General features: G+C 48.0%; 1 protein-coding gene across 2 annotated transcripts; it reads right to left on the reverse strand.

Annotated features, from left to right (window-relative positions):
• Positions 1-1,841: 1,841 nt before the first annotated feature.
• Positions 1,842-8,082, reverse strand: LOC117858049 (casein kinase 1-like protein HD16). 2 transcript variants are annotated; one of them, XM_034741032.2, is made up of 16 exons: positions 7,587-8,082; positions 6,217-6,351; positions 6,059-6,132; positions 5,857-5,926; positions 5,619-5,674; positions 5,465-5,536; positions 5,285-5,379; positions 5,118-5,184; positions 4,898-5,027; positions 4,577-4,795; positions 3,836-4,056; positions 3,587-3,761; positions 3,329-3,419; positions 2,713-2,870; positions 2,352-2,540; positions 1,842-2,261 (listed from the first exon to the last, which is right to left on the reverse strand). In XM_034741032.2, the coding sequence occupies exons 1-16, from the start codon at positions 7,674-7,676 to the stop codon at positions 2,202-2,204; spliced, it is 1,902 nt and encodes a 633-aa protein (XP_034596923.1). In that variant the 5' UTR covers positions 7,677-8,082; the 3' UTR covers positions 1,842-2,201. The 2 variants fall into 2 exon arrangements, with proteins under 2 accessions (XP_034596923.1, XP_034596924.1); XM_034741033.2 differs by having other exon boundaries at positions 3,836-3,978; positions 7,587-8,080.
• Between the last annotated feature and the right edge of the window lie 7,319 nt (positions 8,083-15,401).

Genomic DNA, 15,401 nt, shown 5'->3' on the forward strand with positions numbered 1-15,401 from the left:
ATTTCAAGTGGCCTGAACATTTCTGTTCTAAATGTTCATCGCAGGGAATCCAAGAGTCGCACCTGAGGATACCAGGACGTGCTTGCTGGCCAGGATAATGGCTGCCAACATGTACTGAATTTCTGATCAGCCCAGCTGGGGCATAAGCACTGCAGTGCAGCCCTGACCGTGCATCTGTGTTCAGGGCAAGGATGAAGCATGTCACACTGTAACAGTGAACCAGCGAAAACTCTGTTCTTTAAGCCTCCTCTGCTGCAGAATTTTGGAAGCAGATTTCTTGGCGAGAACCTTACCAGATCGTGCTCGGCAGATCTTGTTGAACGGAGTTTCTAACATCCCCGAAGACAAAACTTGCGTCCATGTCAAGCAGGTTTGTAAATCCCAGCACAATCTAGAGTTCTAGACTAGCTGATAGTAAAATGTTGTCAACAGTTCATTTTTGAGATCTATAAATGTGATGAGGAATTTATGTCTTACCGAGTTGGCGATGCTTCTTGCTGCAGTTCTTAATGGGAGCATCATGAGCTGTGCTATATATGAAGCAATGAATTAATGCTCGGCAGGCTCATACATACATGGAGGGGTGAGCGTCCTCATTGCTCACATCCAACCATTGTCTTCTCATCGTTCGCCTAGTCTAGTTGCAAAGGCATACACATTATGAAGGGCAACAAGATGATGATCATGTTCTTGTCCGCCTTGGTTACTGGATCCTTAGTATTCCCTGTGTACTGTAAGTATCTGTGTGATTGTATTGTTGTTGCTATTATCCTAAGGATTGCAGTAGTTTAATAGAAAAAACTGCAGGTCGCCATCAGCTACTACAGGATGCCACCATGAGTTCCATCACTACTTCTGCCAACGCCACACCATCATCATATGAGAGAAAGGTTAAAGGTGACCTTTTGCATCAGCACGTGGTGTGGGTTCTTCGATAGGATAAAAGGCACCGCTTGCTACTGTTGTCCGGATCAATCTCGGAAAGAGAATTGCCACCTGACGATGCAAGAGTGCCGGTCCAACTGCGCCTCTTGAAATCCTAAATGCTCACCGCCATCTCTTTAATCGTGATGCACAGTCGACCGTGGGTGAAATAGTGAAAAACCTATGTGTAACTATGCGATCAAAAAAATCTATCCGGAGGCAAAAGTAATATTGTTTTTTTTATAAGATACAAAAGTTGAAGAAAGAACTGTCATTGTTGCAGTCTGAAGGAGGGAGTCAAAGTGATGCAGTGCAGTGGTGGTATTTGCTCTTAAAAAAAGCGCATGCCTCCTCTTGCTCCGCTCGGCAACTGCTTCACATCGGTTCACCACGGAATATATATACACATAAGTAAAGTAAAAGAAAAATATACACATGCAGTTCACAAATATCCGGCCCATCGGCCCACGCACACCTTACATGGCCACTGGCCCATCATATATCTGTTCATGACACAAGCGAGCCGTTCGACTTCGGCACCGTCGATTATTAAAATAAAAATAAAAAGTGGTGATCAAAGTGGAGCACCGGGTACGGGTCCAGGTTGTCAGTGAACTAGAGCATGAGGTCCAATCTGCGTGCTCTGTAAAAGAAAGGATCGTACTAGCCTCGTCTCGTCGACGTCAAACGCAATACGGGCGAGAAGCCTGCATCTTCAGACGGCATGTGCATGGGGGATTCCGATTCCCCTGAGGGCTTCGAGTTTCCACTCGTACAAGCCATAACATAAGCCCATGGCCCCATAACTGCGTGACCACCGATCCATCCCAGCCTTCTCTACTAACCAACTCCAAGGAAATCTGATGTTTTGAACGAAACCGGCTGGCACTCTACAAATGAAACAGCACGTCTGGGACTTGGGAGCCAAACAAACCTTGTAAAGCTTCAACTTACTGTACATGGCAACGGTTCAGCTGGTACGCTTCTACATTCTTTACAGCATACTCTAAATGCTTTGGATAATTTATACACAACCGACAGAGAAAAAAACAAAAACAGACCACACTGTTCTTTGCTGCATGCTAGCCAAACACAACCGGCTTTGCTCTCTCTCTCTCTCTCTCTCTCTCTCTCTCTCTCTCTCTCTCTCATATAAGTTACCTTTTGTTAGTTGCGGGTAAGTAGGTTAGCAAAGTTTTGAGCTTCAAAATCCTCCACCTCTTATCATAACACCACCTGTGGTTGACATTAGTAGATCATACTCGAGAGAACGGGCTTCACGATACTGATCTTCCATAGCAAATGGAAGCAAGGTAGAGGTTCTTCGACCATTTGTCCTGTAAACAGATTGATCAGCAGGTGGAAACAAATAAAAAAGAACTATCTGGAGCTCACAAATTTAAAAAAAGAGAGGAAGGTGAAGCCACCTTGACATGCTGGCTGGGGAAAGCAGATGTTCTCAATGTCTCCTGTGTTTCATCAGTAGGCTTTCTCCTAGGGACGCTCAAGATAAAGGCTGCCTGGTCCCACGTGGCAGCCGTTGCCGTGATGCGATAACCATTGTCCCAACGCATGTGGATGCCCTCACTTGGATATAAGAAGTCAAGCTCCACTACCTACAAAAGAAACACCACTGCTCAGGTCAGGAATGGATCCTCCGTAATTCTATACTTAAATGTTAAATTCTTTCCAGATTTACTTCATCAACCAAGAATACATCTGAGTTTATCAGTTTGATTCCATTTAGGGTTTGTTGACACTGTAAACCAAAGACACGCTAGCACATACCTGAGCACTGAAACCAGCATTGCGGGACATGACAACTGCCCATCGGCTCCCAGCTGTCGCCATAGCAGTAACATAAAAGCCCTCCTTCCATTTTTTGTTTATCCATTTGAAGGGAAATGAATCACTTACTTTGTAGGACTGCTGCGCATATTGCGTCCCTGGAAAACCACACTGAGTCATTTCTTGTTCATTTATACCAACAGCAAAAACAAATATTCCGATATCAAAGCATTTCCACTTCACATAGCATCCAAACAAAAAGGCACTAAAGTCTATAACCCCCGCCCATATTCCTAGTCTCCTAGGTATAGCTTATTTATTAGGTCAAAAAAGATATAGCTTATTGTGTTAGAAGCTTAAACACATCTCCATCATGATTCATGAGGGAGTAACGAGTATGGCTCCTACAGTAGATGCTAAAGGAGTTTCTTTTTAGTTTAGTAGGTGCTAAAGTTGAGGGGGAAACATGTCATGTCATATTTGTCTGGGTGATTTCTGAGATGAACCTTGTCACTAGATCATGCAGTGATGATCCAGTGTCCAGTGTCACTAGATCATATTTGTCTGGGTGATTTCTGCAGTCCAGGCATCAAGCTGAAACATTAAGAATAATTACCTCTTGACATGATCACCAGAGAGCTGCCATTATTCGCACCGGCCAGTGCGGTGATATAGAAATTTCTCTCCCACTGCTCCATTATCCATTCCTAACATAACGCAGGCAAGTTAAAGGTCTGACAGCATAAAACAACACCATGCAAATGACAATTGAGATATCACTGAGGATGTCTAATCAGTGACGTGTTGACACCCAACCATAAACAGATAATAGTAATAGTAAATCCAGGAAAGAAACAGAATTGATACTGCTTACCTTGTGAAGAAAGTGATGAGAGAGTTCGTATACTTGAGATGTAAAACCGGTTCCAGCATCCATAATTAAAGCCCACAGATTTGAGCATGAGGCAACTGAACTGATAAACAAGCCATCTTCATTTCCCTTTTGAATATGCTGTAGTAATCTATTATCAGCTACATTGTAGTGGTACCTGAAACAAATGTGGGTAAGAAAATAGAAAAAATCTCTTTACTGCTATTTGGCAGATAGATGCATCCAGCAGACCTCTGTTTCATAGGTCGACGGGCATTGTACACACTAATCCACTGAGTTGCAGGCATCCCCATTCTGATCTTTTTCTTGGGTTGCTCATCATCATTTTCATCCACTATTAAGCGGCCTCTCTTCTGGCCAACCTGATATATTAGCTGGAAATCCGATTGAGCATTAGTTATTAAGAAGATAACTTTTTTATTGCATGAATGCAAAAGGAGGTGATGTATAACCTGCAATCGAGAATTGAAAATGGGGGTCAACTATTGTACTTTTGCCAATTCACTATCTTTTCCGCTGCATATCATGTTACGCATTGAAATCTCATTGCCCTTTTTATTACTCTAAAAGACAAGTGTCTTCGTATGGCCTATGATAGCATAATACTATATTTCTATTCTCATGTAAGCCATAGACAATATTTTGAGTTTCTCAGAATGAACAAGGGAAATTTGAGTTGATGCGTATTGTATAACAGATTTAGCCTACCCCAACTTGCTTGCAACTGAAAGGCTTTGATGTTGTTGTTGCTGCTGTGTATTGTATAACAGATTCCCGCAAAGTTTAAATCACAGGGTTACCCCTATGTAGTAAACAAATATAGGATTCTAGCAGCATTGTGATTGCTATTTGCTAACATAGACAATGGCTCCAGAGCCAATGGAACCATAAATTACTTGGGGTAAGACATAGGACAAGGATGCAAGTCCTTTGAGCTAATAAAAATAAAGAGTTCACATAGGAATAATGTACCTTCTGAGCACCATCTGTGTTTATTGGTCTTATGTCTGGATTTGGGCCAACAATGCCATCAAAAAGAGATATGCACTTCGCATAGTTTGGTTCTTCATCAAATTTCAAGTTCACGACATACTCAACAAAATGCCGGAAAGGTTGTGGGCAAATTCCACACAAAGACTCTGGAGGTGTTGACATCTTTTTCTTGCAGACAAGAAAACCTTTGTTCTCTCCCTAAATTGATTGAACAATGGAATGAGAAATAACAATTTAAGACTGAAAATAAATAAATAAATAATGTGAGTAAGAATAAAAGTGACCTGAACATCAACTAACCTGGTATCCTTGCCAAGGGAGGCGACCACGGAGAAGAAAAATAAGTGTGTATGCGAGGGATTCAAGGTCATCTCTCCTGCTCCCAGTTCTTCCCAAGTGAGCATGCACACTAGCGTAGCGAACAGTACCCCTGTTTATGAAGGAAAAAACAAATGACAAAAGCATTCCAATGAAGTAATGTGCGTGGTAAAGGACAGCATACAAATATTCCCAACCGAACCTAAAAATATCAGGTCTCTGATCATAGTCAACATGGCTCCCCGTACCAGCATCCTTCCATTTAGTTGCTGCACAAGTACAAAATAATATTTTATGAAGAAACAACATAAATGTCTGGCATCAAATAGACATGATACAAGACAAGAGTTGAATCTGGTTACAACTTACCCAATCCAAGGTCAACAAGAAAAAGCTTCTTCTCATCTGGGGTACCAGGAGGACCAAGCAAGAAGTTCTCAGGTTTCACATCACCATGGACATACCTGCATATACACATCTTATGAAATACAGTTTCAAAACAACTATACAAGACCCATGGTTCTATCTCAACAACAGTAAACAAATTACCCTTTAGAGTGCATCTTCTCCAGTATGGAGATTGCCTCTATGCCTATGCAAGCAACCATCTCAACAGACATCCTGTAAAATACAAGATTGGAAATGATGGAAAGGGTTAAATATGAACAGTAAAGATTAATTATAATGATGTACAGATACCCACGAGTGGGAATTATTATTCCAAACATCCCATAGGCTTGGCCCCAGCATGTCCATAACCTGCATGCAGACCGAATACGATTAATAAGAACAAAATTTTGTCGATATTATTAAGGAAAGAGGTACAAAATAAGACTCCAAAGAGCTAGGAAAACACACGAGAAACCAAACTAAAAAAAACTCATGCATATAATATCTATGCGTGCAAGTGAAACAAATATATGAAGTTCATTGTCCAATACCATGATGTAAAACTCAGCCTGTTTTCCTTTGTAGTGTACCCGTGGAACACCATGGTTTCCACTAAGAGTGCTGCCAAAGAGAGGTTTCAAATAAGCAGGAGTGGTTAAATGCAACCCAAGAAATAACTAACACCAAAAAGAATTACATAGAAAGAAAAAAAAATAAAAGACAACTAGTCATGATTCACAAATCAGTACGTACTTGTAAACTTGCCACTCATAAGGAGCTCCATAGTTGCAACCTTTGCTGGTTTGATGTTCAAATTTCAGCGCAACCTGACAGATATAGAGGTATGAAAATTGATGTGACTAAACCTTTTCAGTTCCAACACTATGAAGCATTTATGGAGATATAGTGACCTCTAAAGCATTTGAACCAGGGTTCCGGTCACTGAGACGAGGGGCAGAAATACGTCGACCGACATATACTTGTCCGAATCCACCCTTTCCAAGTTTCCTTTCAAGCTTATAGGTTGGCGAATTTCCAATTTGTACCTGTTCCAAGCAAGCGTGTGAGCATCCGAAATAAATATGCAGACAGCAGAACAGATCATGCAACCACAAACACAAGCAAGCCTGTAACTTAATTCTGTACCCCCAGATTTAAAAGTCAGGTAATCTTATAATAGCATAATGCAAAATACAATGAAGATGTACAATTAATTGAGCATATATTAGATAGATCGTAGGAATCAATGCCCAATGGCATGTTAAGAAATACATTGATATTGTATAAAACTATACATGCTGCTAGCACCAGCATGCATGGTAATCAAGAATGTTCATTTCATTAATCTAATTTTACATACTACAGATATGGGTGAGAATACCGAGCCATAGCTTCAACACCTATACAGGATCAGTACATTTGACAGTATGTCCATTCAACCATGTTTTTATGCATGGACGAGGTCTTGAAACTACGAATAAGAAAGAGCATTTATTGTTAGGACGTTACTACCACCTGATGTCTACTAGTTATTAGCCATTTCGCCAATCATCTCCTTTAAAGTCATGACCAATGATAAACTCCATACATAATCCATATATGTCTACAGAAAGCAACAAGCCGACAATATGAAAATAGTGACACTTTGGGACAATAATGAAGCAGAAATAGCCTCACTCAAAACAAACTAAAAGCACCAAGAAACGACAAAAAAAATCCATGCATCATACATATTCGTTTCCAAAATAGCAAATCCATTATCCGTGTGAGCAAAGATCCCCTGCAACTTGTCAAACGCCAAATATGACAACAAGTCCCCCGTGACACTAGCAAATATATGTCGCACTAAACCCAGCAGCTCCAATCCCAGCTCTCATTGTACACCATACCTCACCAGCCAGATCTGTAGTGTAGTTCAGAACTTGAATCCTACCCTAGGTTTAGATTTGTTCTACTAATATAGGAATAAAAAGTTCATATCAATTGGAGAGATCTTAAATACATTTGTTGTCTTTGCAACGATGTGTGCTTCTAAGTTCTAACCTAGATTCTCATATTAGATGGCTTTCTCCCTAATTTTGCTGTAACAATAACCACTAGCAAACTCAGTGTGCCACAAGCATAACATCCCACCGTCCTTGGGTTGACAATCGAACAGAAACACGGCTGCAACCCACAATCGGCAGCCTTTAGTCGAGCAACAGAGCACTAAGGGACACCGAATTTCCATAATAAGCATCTAGATTACGCAGGGAGAGCCATGAAGATATTTCGAGCTTACCGTCAGGGGCAGCGGCGGGGCGCCCCCGTCGTCGCCCGCGCCGGCGCCTGCCTTATCCCCGCTCCGGCCGCCGCTGTCGAAGTCGTCCATCCCTTCGCCTCCCTCTTCCTCCTCCTGCTGCTACTCTTCGCCCTGCTGCTGCTGCTGCGGCGGCGGCTGCGGCTGCTGCTGCTGCTGCTGCTACAGCACCAGAGACCTCGCGGCTCGTGGCTCGGCGACCGGTTCCGCTGGTGCTGCCCTCCACGGCCTTGGCGCGCGCAACAGCGGGGCGCTTGCATCCGTCACGGGCTCAGCCCCATGGCCCCGCGTCCGGAGGGGAGATCGGGCGGGGAGGCGAGCGGATACCGGCTGAGACGCGGTTGCACTGGCTTAGGGTTTGGGCTCCGGCGGCGGATGAGCTGGTCGGCGAAGGCGGGGGCGGTGGTCGGGGATGGGGAGAGCAGGGAAACGGGCGGCGCACGGCAGACGGCTCGGCAGCACGGGAATGGGAAAAAAAAGTTTGTAGAGTTGCATACGATTACGAACTATTCCACGCGCCGTTCGTGCTTGTGTAGACTCCGCCTCCCCGAAGAGCTTACGTAAAGATGGAAAGTTCGCGTCTTTGGGTGAGCCGGGTCTGGTTGGGCCTCAGTCCATGTCGCATAATGGGCCTTCGGCGAGCCCGATTGGCCGACCAAACAAACAAAGAGAGCCCGCGAAGGAAAGCGAAAAATGTTATATCTAATCATCTTTAGTAAAAAGAAATGTTACTACCTCCGTCCGCTATTTACATAAAGTTGGTTAGTTCATTTTCTAGCTAGTCAACATCTTATATTAAAAAGGATGGTGGAAGTAAATTTCTGATGGAAATTACTAACCAAAGTGTGGTCTTACATTTATGACCGGAGGCAGCATAACGTACGGGGAATTTTAAAACTTCTACGCATATTCTCTTCAATGAGTCCACCACTAGCAACAATTACAGTGTACAGTTATCAAGACTACAAATTTAATAATTATACTAGCTGAACTTACATTTTATGAAACTACACCTTCTCTATTTTCATAATGATATTATTAATTAGCAAAATTTTGATGTGTCGTACAATTTAATAATCATGAAACTTAATTGAAATCTTCCATTAAGACTAGCCTAGCCTAACCGTCAGATTAAAAATGCACGGGCGCACGACATATGTTTTCCATTAACATTCTTTTTTACCCTTAAAGGTCTCTAGAATGTGGCTTTAATCAAATATTCGATTCGGACAACTTCCATTGGAGAGAAGCCATGAGAATCCCCCACCCTCCTCCGCCACCCCGCCGCCCGTCGCCGGTGGCGGTGGCCCCCACCCACCTCCGCAGGTCCCCTCCCGAAAAGCAAGCCTACCAGTCGTTACGCCCCCCATCCCCGACCACCCCGCGTACGAGAAGCGCCTGGGAGAAGTTCTTCAGCATCTCCCCACCGCCACCTCCCCGGGGAGGTCGGCCGCCACTGCTCGACGAAGATTAGGTACCGGAATCGCCAGATCAGCAGGTCAATTCGCCAGATCTATGGTTCCATCACAGGATCCGTGGCCTGCTAGCCCGAAGCCCCCTCTTGCCAAGCGGGACGCTGCACTATCCTATGCAGAGGTCGTCAGATGCGGAGGATTCATTTCCCCCACCGACCCAACCTCCCTACAAAGCTGTGAAGACAGACGCGCTCCAGCCCGTGGGAGAAGCAGTAACTCCGATGACATGATGGCTCCGTGGCGCATTCATGACCCAGCAGCATCAACGGCACGACGAGCCGATCCCCAACGACACACGGAGCTACACCACCCGGCGCCAACAGCACCTCAACACCCTTCAATGCGCCAGGAATGGCAGCTAGTGAGGTGCCGCAGGGCGCAGCCGCGTGTGCCGCCCGAGAAGCCGTGACAGGACGGCGGAAGTGACTGGAGCTACAGAAGAACTTCAAGGAGGCCACCAACCAAGGCATTGCTCGCCTTCAAGCGCGTGACTGCGGGACGCTATTTCCGGTGCCTTGCTTCAGACCACCTCGCATCTGCGTGCCGCGACCCCGTGCGCTGCTTCCGGTGCCACTGCTCCGGCCATAGGGAACGCACCTGCAGGGCGACACGGCCACTAGTTGTGCAGGCCCCTGCCTCTTCACAAAGCCAAGCTCCTCCCAGCCGTAGGCCAGCCCCACGTGCCACGCCGCCCATCGTCCGACGACCACCACCCGCAGTGCCACACACCACAGCTCCTGCAAGCCGCAGGCCGACCACCAATGAGCCGTCTGTTGCCCGACGACCACCCCCCACAACGCCATGCCAGACTGTTCCTACCAGCCGCAGGGTGTCACCGCGCTCCAAACCTGCTGACCGTCCACCACCCACCGAGCCGTCACCAAGAAAGCAACCCCTGCCACCACCGCAGAGACCAAAAGGAACCTCCTCAACCACAGCCAGCATGGCCATAGGGGATCCTCACACGCGGCCAAATTGGAAACGGTCTTCGTATCCAACTCTTTCCACCTTGAGCATGATGCGCGGGATTGGGAGGCCTACGCGCTCGTCCCGTGGGCGCTGCACCTGCCGCCGGATGCAGGAGCTCGGGACATCGCCAACCTCATCACCAGAGAGCTCCGCCTACGGTCCGGTGATGTCACCGTCATGCTACATCAACCGGAGCCCTACCTCGTCCGGTTCGAGAACGCGGCACATGCTGCGGAGGCGCACCACTGCGGACGCTTCATCGGAGGGGGTATCGACATTTGCCTCCGCACGTGGCGCAGCCTCACACACGCCCTCGGCTTCTACATCTTCTATAGGGTGCACCTCTGCCTCCACGGTATCCCATCCCACGCTTGGACGTCGAAAATCGTCGAGAGAGTTGTCGACCACAAGTGCACTCTGCAACACATCGTCACCGACCTCATCCAACCGGCAGACTCCAGGCACATCGAGCTTTGGGCGTGGACGGTGGACCTGAGCGAGATCCCTAAGAAAGTCTGGCTCACCTTCACGCACAGTCCGGCGGCCATGTCCTCTTCATTCTCTGTCTCAGTCAAGCCTCCACCGCTGTCCTGGCAACAAGGGGCATGCTATGAAGTTTTCATTCACATGCCACTATTGGAGGACTATTCGACAGCCGCACGCAATCTCCAACAGGCGATCGACAACCCAAAGAGAATCACTCCGATTCGACGGCGATACGAGTGGTGCTACGGCCTCGTCGACGGTGCACCACCGGACGTGAGATCGCATTTCCCAGCTCGCCTGCCTCGGCCGCCGCGAGAGTTGGACCAGCGGAACCACGTTGATGGCACAGACATGTACCCCAGCGACCGCGGCCGGGGATAGAACAGAGCCTCGGGCACCTCTGGCACCACGAAAGGCGCCCTGGCTAGGGGCGGCACTGAAGATGGTGGGAGAAGGTGCGGACAGCACGCTCGCCACGTCCCGCAGGAGGACAGTGACCACGCCAAGCGTCGGGCGGCCAGACAATCCTACAACGACAGTGCCTTTGTCTGGCCGTCCCACCGCGAGGACGACGACCACAAACTACAACCATCCTAGGCACGGGCGTAAGTACGGCGATGCCTATTGGGGCTGCGCGGACATGGTGCGTCGCGACCGCACGAGATCACCCCCGCGCCGCAACTACGTGCCCCCGCAAGGGCGACACCATGATGCTGGTGAACAGGGGTTGAACAATTTAGCTCCTGCACAGCTTCAAGCCTTGTTTGTGGCACAAGCCAATGCATTGAAGACCTACATGCACGAGAAGGTAATAACGGCAGCGGCTACAACTAACCACCTCATTTTGGATGCTAGGAAGCAGTACTGGAAAATCGACGCCGACGACTACATTCGCAAAGCTTGCTGGCTCACCGACCGCCTCGGCCTCGACGACGCCACGCCCGGGGAAAGGCCTGGTCCGAGCCTATCTCGCTACCGCAAGTGTTCAACACTCTGCGGGCAACGCTACTCCCGGCTCTACCGCCATCGACAGTCGTGGACGTCGAATGGACGCTCGACAGCATGCTCATCGGCGCGGCCGAGGAAGACGTAGGCGCCCAGCGGAAGGATGAATATGCACAAGCTACAGCCCTCCCTGGAGTCCTGCAGGCCACATGCGTGGCCTCAGTTGGCCTGGCCAGCAACACAGCCCAAGCTGAGGAGATGGAAGCAGAACAGTCAACCCGAGCAAGCACGGTGGTTGGGCCGCACTGGGCTGTGGGTGGCGCAATGCCACCTGGGCCGCAGAAGGCCCACCAAGTGCGACCACATGCTGAGATGCTAGCAGGGGCTACAACAGGTGCTGGACCACGTGGGCTGGCGCATTTGACGGCCCATGTCGTGATTCCAGCCTAGGCTAGCCTGCTGCCGCATGGCAGCTAGCTCAGCAGGCCCACGGACAGGGCTTCCTGCCATGTGCTGCATGCGGCCAACAACAGCACTACGCCCACAGCACAGCTACTGAACGAGGCTCACCTGGGGAGCGAACATAGGGGCCCGCGCAGTGAACAGGCCCCTGTACCTGTCGTGCCTGCCCCAAGCGTCGATGATCTCTTTCAAACTCCTCCGCCGCCAGCAGTGTTGTAGCTTCCAGCACGGCGCATGCATCAGTGCCGCACCTTTGACATGAATAAGGTGCGGCGGAGTGCGTGACTGGTCAAGAAGCCGATCATGTCGGCTATTGTGCGAGCTCAGCGCAACCTTTGGAGGAAGCTTGGAGTCGGTGACGATGAGATGGCACCAATTGAGCAGGTTCTACAAGATTTCATTAGCATTTACCAGGGGGCGCTGCTGGACTTCATCATAGCGGCCATGACCGCTCTCTTCGACCTCGATGATGATGCAGCAGAGCAGATGAATGACGCGCTCCTACAGATGGTGGGTGACGCTGTAGAAGAACTCCAGCATGAGCAGCATGTGGCTTCATGATGATCAAGACGATGCACCTCGCCCACGCGTTTGACCATTGCTCTATGTATCACTACTTTTATGTACTTTCGATGCCTCACCCTGCTGGCTGCGACCTTCGGGGAGGACTTTCCATTAGCCCTGCTGGCTGCGACCTTCGGGCAAAACTCGCGAACTACAAACTATGCCGGCTAGCTATCACCCTCGAATTTTGCTTTCAACAACTCCCGCGACAAACAACATCAACAAACGTCACTCGACAGCCTCTACGAGATCAACGCTCTTCGCGACACATCACCATAGTAACTTCTACTCCACCACATATCTCGCAACACGCAAGCAAGCGCATCAAACCACGTCCAAATGATTGGCAACATTGAAATAATGTGCTAGAACATGAGAGGTCTCAACGCTCCAGCTAGATGCCTAATGGTCTGTGAAACTATTGCGACGACAACATGCCACATAGCGTGACTGCGGGATACGAAACTACAAAAGATTGATGGCTCTAGCCAACTTCCTGGGGGGACACCGATTAAATCAATTCACATACAAACCGGCTTTAGGCACAAAGGGAGAATCCTCATCCTCTGGGATGACAGGGTATTTGACATGCAGGACATCCAAACGGGACGTTTCTCCATTTCGGCAACAACGATAGTAAAATATAGCAACACACCCTTCCGACTCACGATAGTGTACGGCCCATCATGACATTCTGCAAAGCCTGCCTTTCTGCGGCACCTACGGGCTATGAGACCAGATGACGACACCAAATGGCTCGTACTGGGGGATTTCAACCTAATATACAACGCAAGAGATAAGAACAACAACAATCTAAATTGGCGGCTAATGAGGAGTTTTAGAATTGCACTAAACTACTGTGGTCTAAAAGAGATACATTTACAGAATAGGAGGTTCACCTGGAGCAATGCCAGGCATCGACCGACGCTATCACGACTCGACCGAGTCTTCTGCAACAAAAACTGGGATCTAAATTTCGACGAACATGTTCTACACGCGCTCTTCTCCTCACACTCGGACCACTACCCATTGCTATTGGCACAGCAATCTGGACCTAGACAGCCGACGCCTTTCAAATTTGAAAACTTCTGAACGCGTCTACCGGGATTCTACGAAGTGGTAACCCGGGAATGGTCGAAGCTGACAATCCACACTGAGCCATTTCACAAACTGGGGCAGCAATTGCACACCACGGCCCTAGAACTACGATCCTGGAATAGATCGCTCATCTCAGATGTCAAATTGAAGATGCACATGGCCCAAGAAGTCATCTTGCACCTCGATACGGTCGAAGAGACAAGAACACTCACAGACTCGGAACACTCCTTGCGTAACAAGCTTAAAAAAAGGCTCCTGGGATGGGCGGCCCCCGAAAAAGTAAGGAAAAAATAGTGCTCCAGGATAACCTACCTGCGCAAGGGTGACGCTAACACAAGGTTCTTCCACTTAAAGGCGAACGCTAGAAGGAGGAAAAACTTCATCCAAAGACTAAAGAAAGAAAGCGACGGGGCAGTAACTCACCGGGACAAATAGAAGGTAATCCAAGATCATTTCGATAGCATGATGTTCGTGCCTCACAATCACACCAAAGATCTAAATTGGGAGGTGCTACATTTCCCAGTGGTGGACTTAGGCAGCATCGACAGCCCCTTCTCGGATGAAGAGATACTACAAGCAATCGCAGAGTTGCCAAAGAACAAGGCGCTAGGGCCGGACGACTTTACTGGCCTATTCTTCAAATCGTGCTGGAACATAATCAAAGGTGACATCATAGCGGCTGTTAACGCCTTCCGCAACATCCGCTGCAAAGACCTCAATTTGGTCAACACAAATGTTGTTCTAATCCCCAAAAAGGAGGGTGCCGAAAGCATCAAAAACTTTACACCAATAAGCCTCATACATGCCATTGCCAAGATCATCAGTAAAATCCTTGCGTTAAGACTGCAGCCTTATATGGAAGCACTGATATCACCAAGCCAAAGTGCCTTCATAAAAGGAAGAAACATTCACGACAACTTTCTGTATGTTTGGAACATGGCACATTGATTCCACAGGAACAGAATGCCGCCATTGCTAATGAAGCTGGATATCTCAAAGGCTTTCGACTCCGTGCGTTGGAATTACCTACTATCACTAATGCAGCACAGAGGCTTCCCTAGGCGATGGCCGGACTGGATAGCCACGTTACTGGCCACATCTATCTCAAAAATTCTACTAAACGGATTCTCGTCTGACCTCATCACACATGGGCGCAGACTACGACAAGGAGACCCGTCGTCCCCCTTCCTCTTCATCCTCGCGATCGACCCGCTATACCAGCTACTACATCAGGCAACGGAAATGGGACTGCTCAATAAGCTGGGAGGGCGTGTGCCACGCACCAGGATCTCCATGTACGCTGACGACGCGGTCATATTCATAAAACTGACACATGCAGACATCGCGAACACCGCAAAGCTGTTGTGCCTTTTCGGGGAGGCAACTGGGCTTAAAACAAACCTTCAAAAGACGACCGTGGCTCCCATTCGCTGTGACAACGCAGACCTAGAGGAAGTCCTCTCATAACTGCCAGTAACTCGAACAGGCTTCCCAATAAGATACCTCGAACTACCCCTAGCGATAAGGCGTCTTAAGAAACTCAATTTTCAACCTCTGGTTGACAAAGCAGCACACAAGCTATCCGGCTAGCATGGCCGCAATCTCAACCAAGCAGGACGGGTTCGCCTCACCAAAGCGGTGCTTACAGCGCAACCATTATATCTACTAACGGTAATAAAAATGCCAAACGAAGTACTTGAGAAAATCGACAAAATAAGGAAAAAGTTCCTATGGGCAGGAGATAAAGCGCTCACAGGTGATAAATGCAAGGTCAACTGGGTCAAATCCTGCCTACCAG

Source organism: Setaria viridis, chromosome 5 (assembly GCF_005286985.2).
Source record: "Setaria viridis chromosome 5, Setaria_viridis_v4.0, whole genome shotgun sequence".
Lineage (NCBI taxonomy): Eukaryota > Viridiplantae > Streptophyta > Magnoliopsida > Poales > Poaceae > Setaria > Setaria viridis.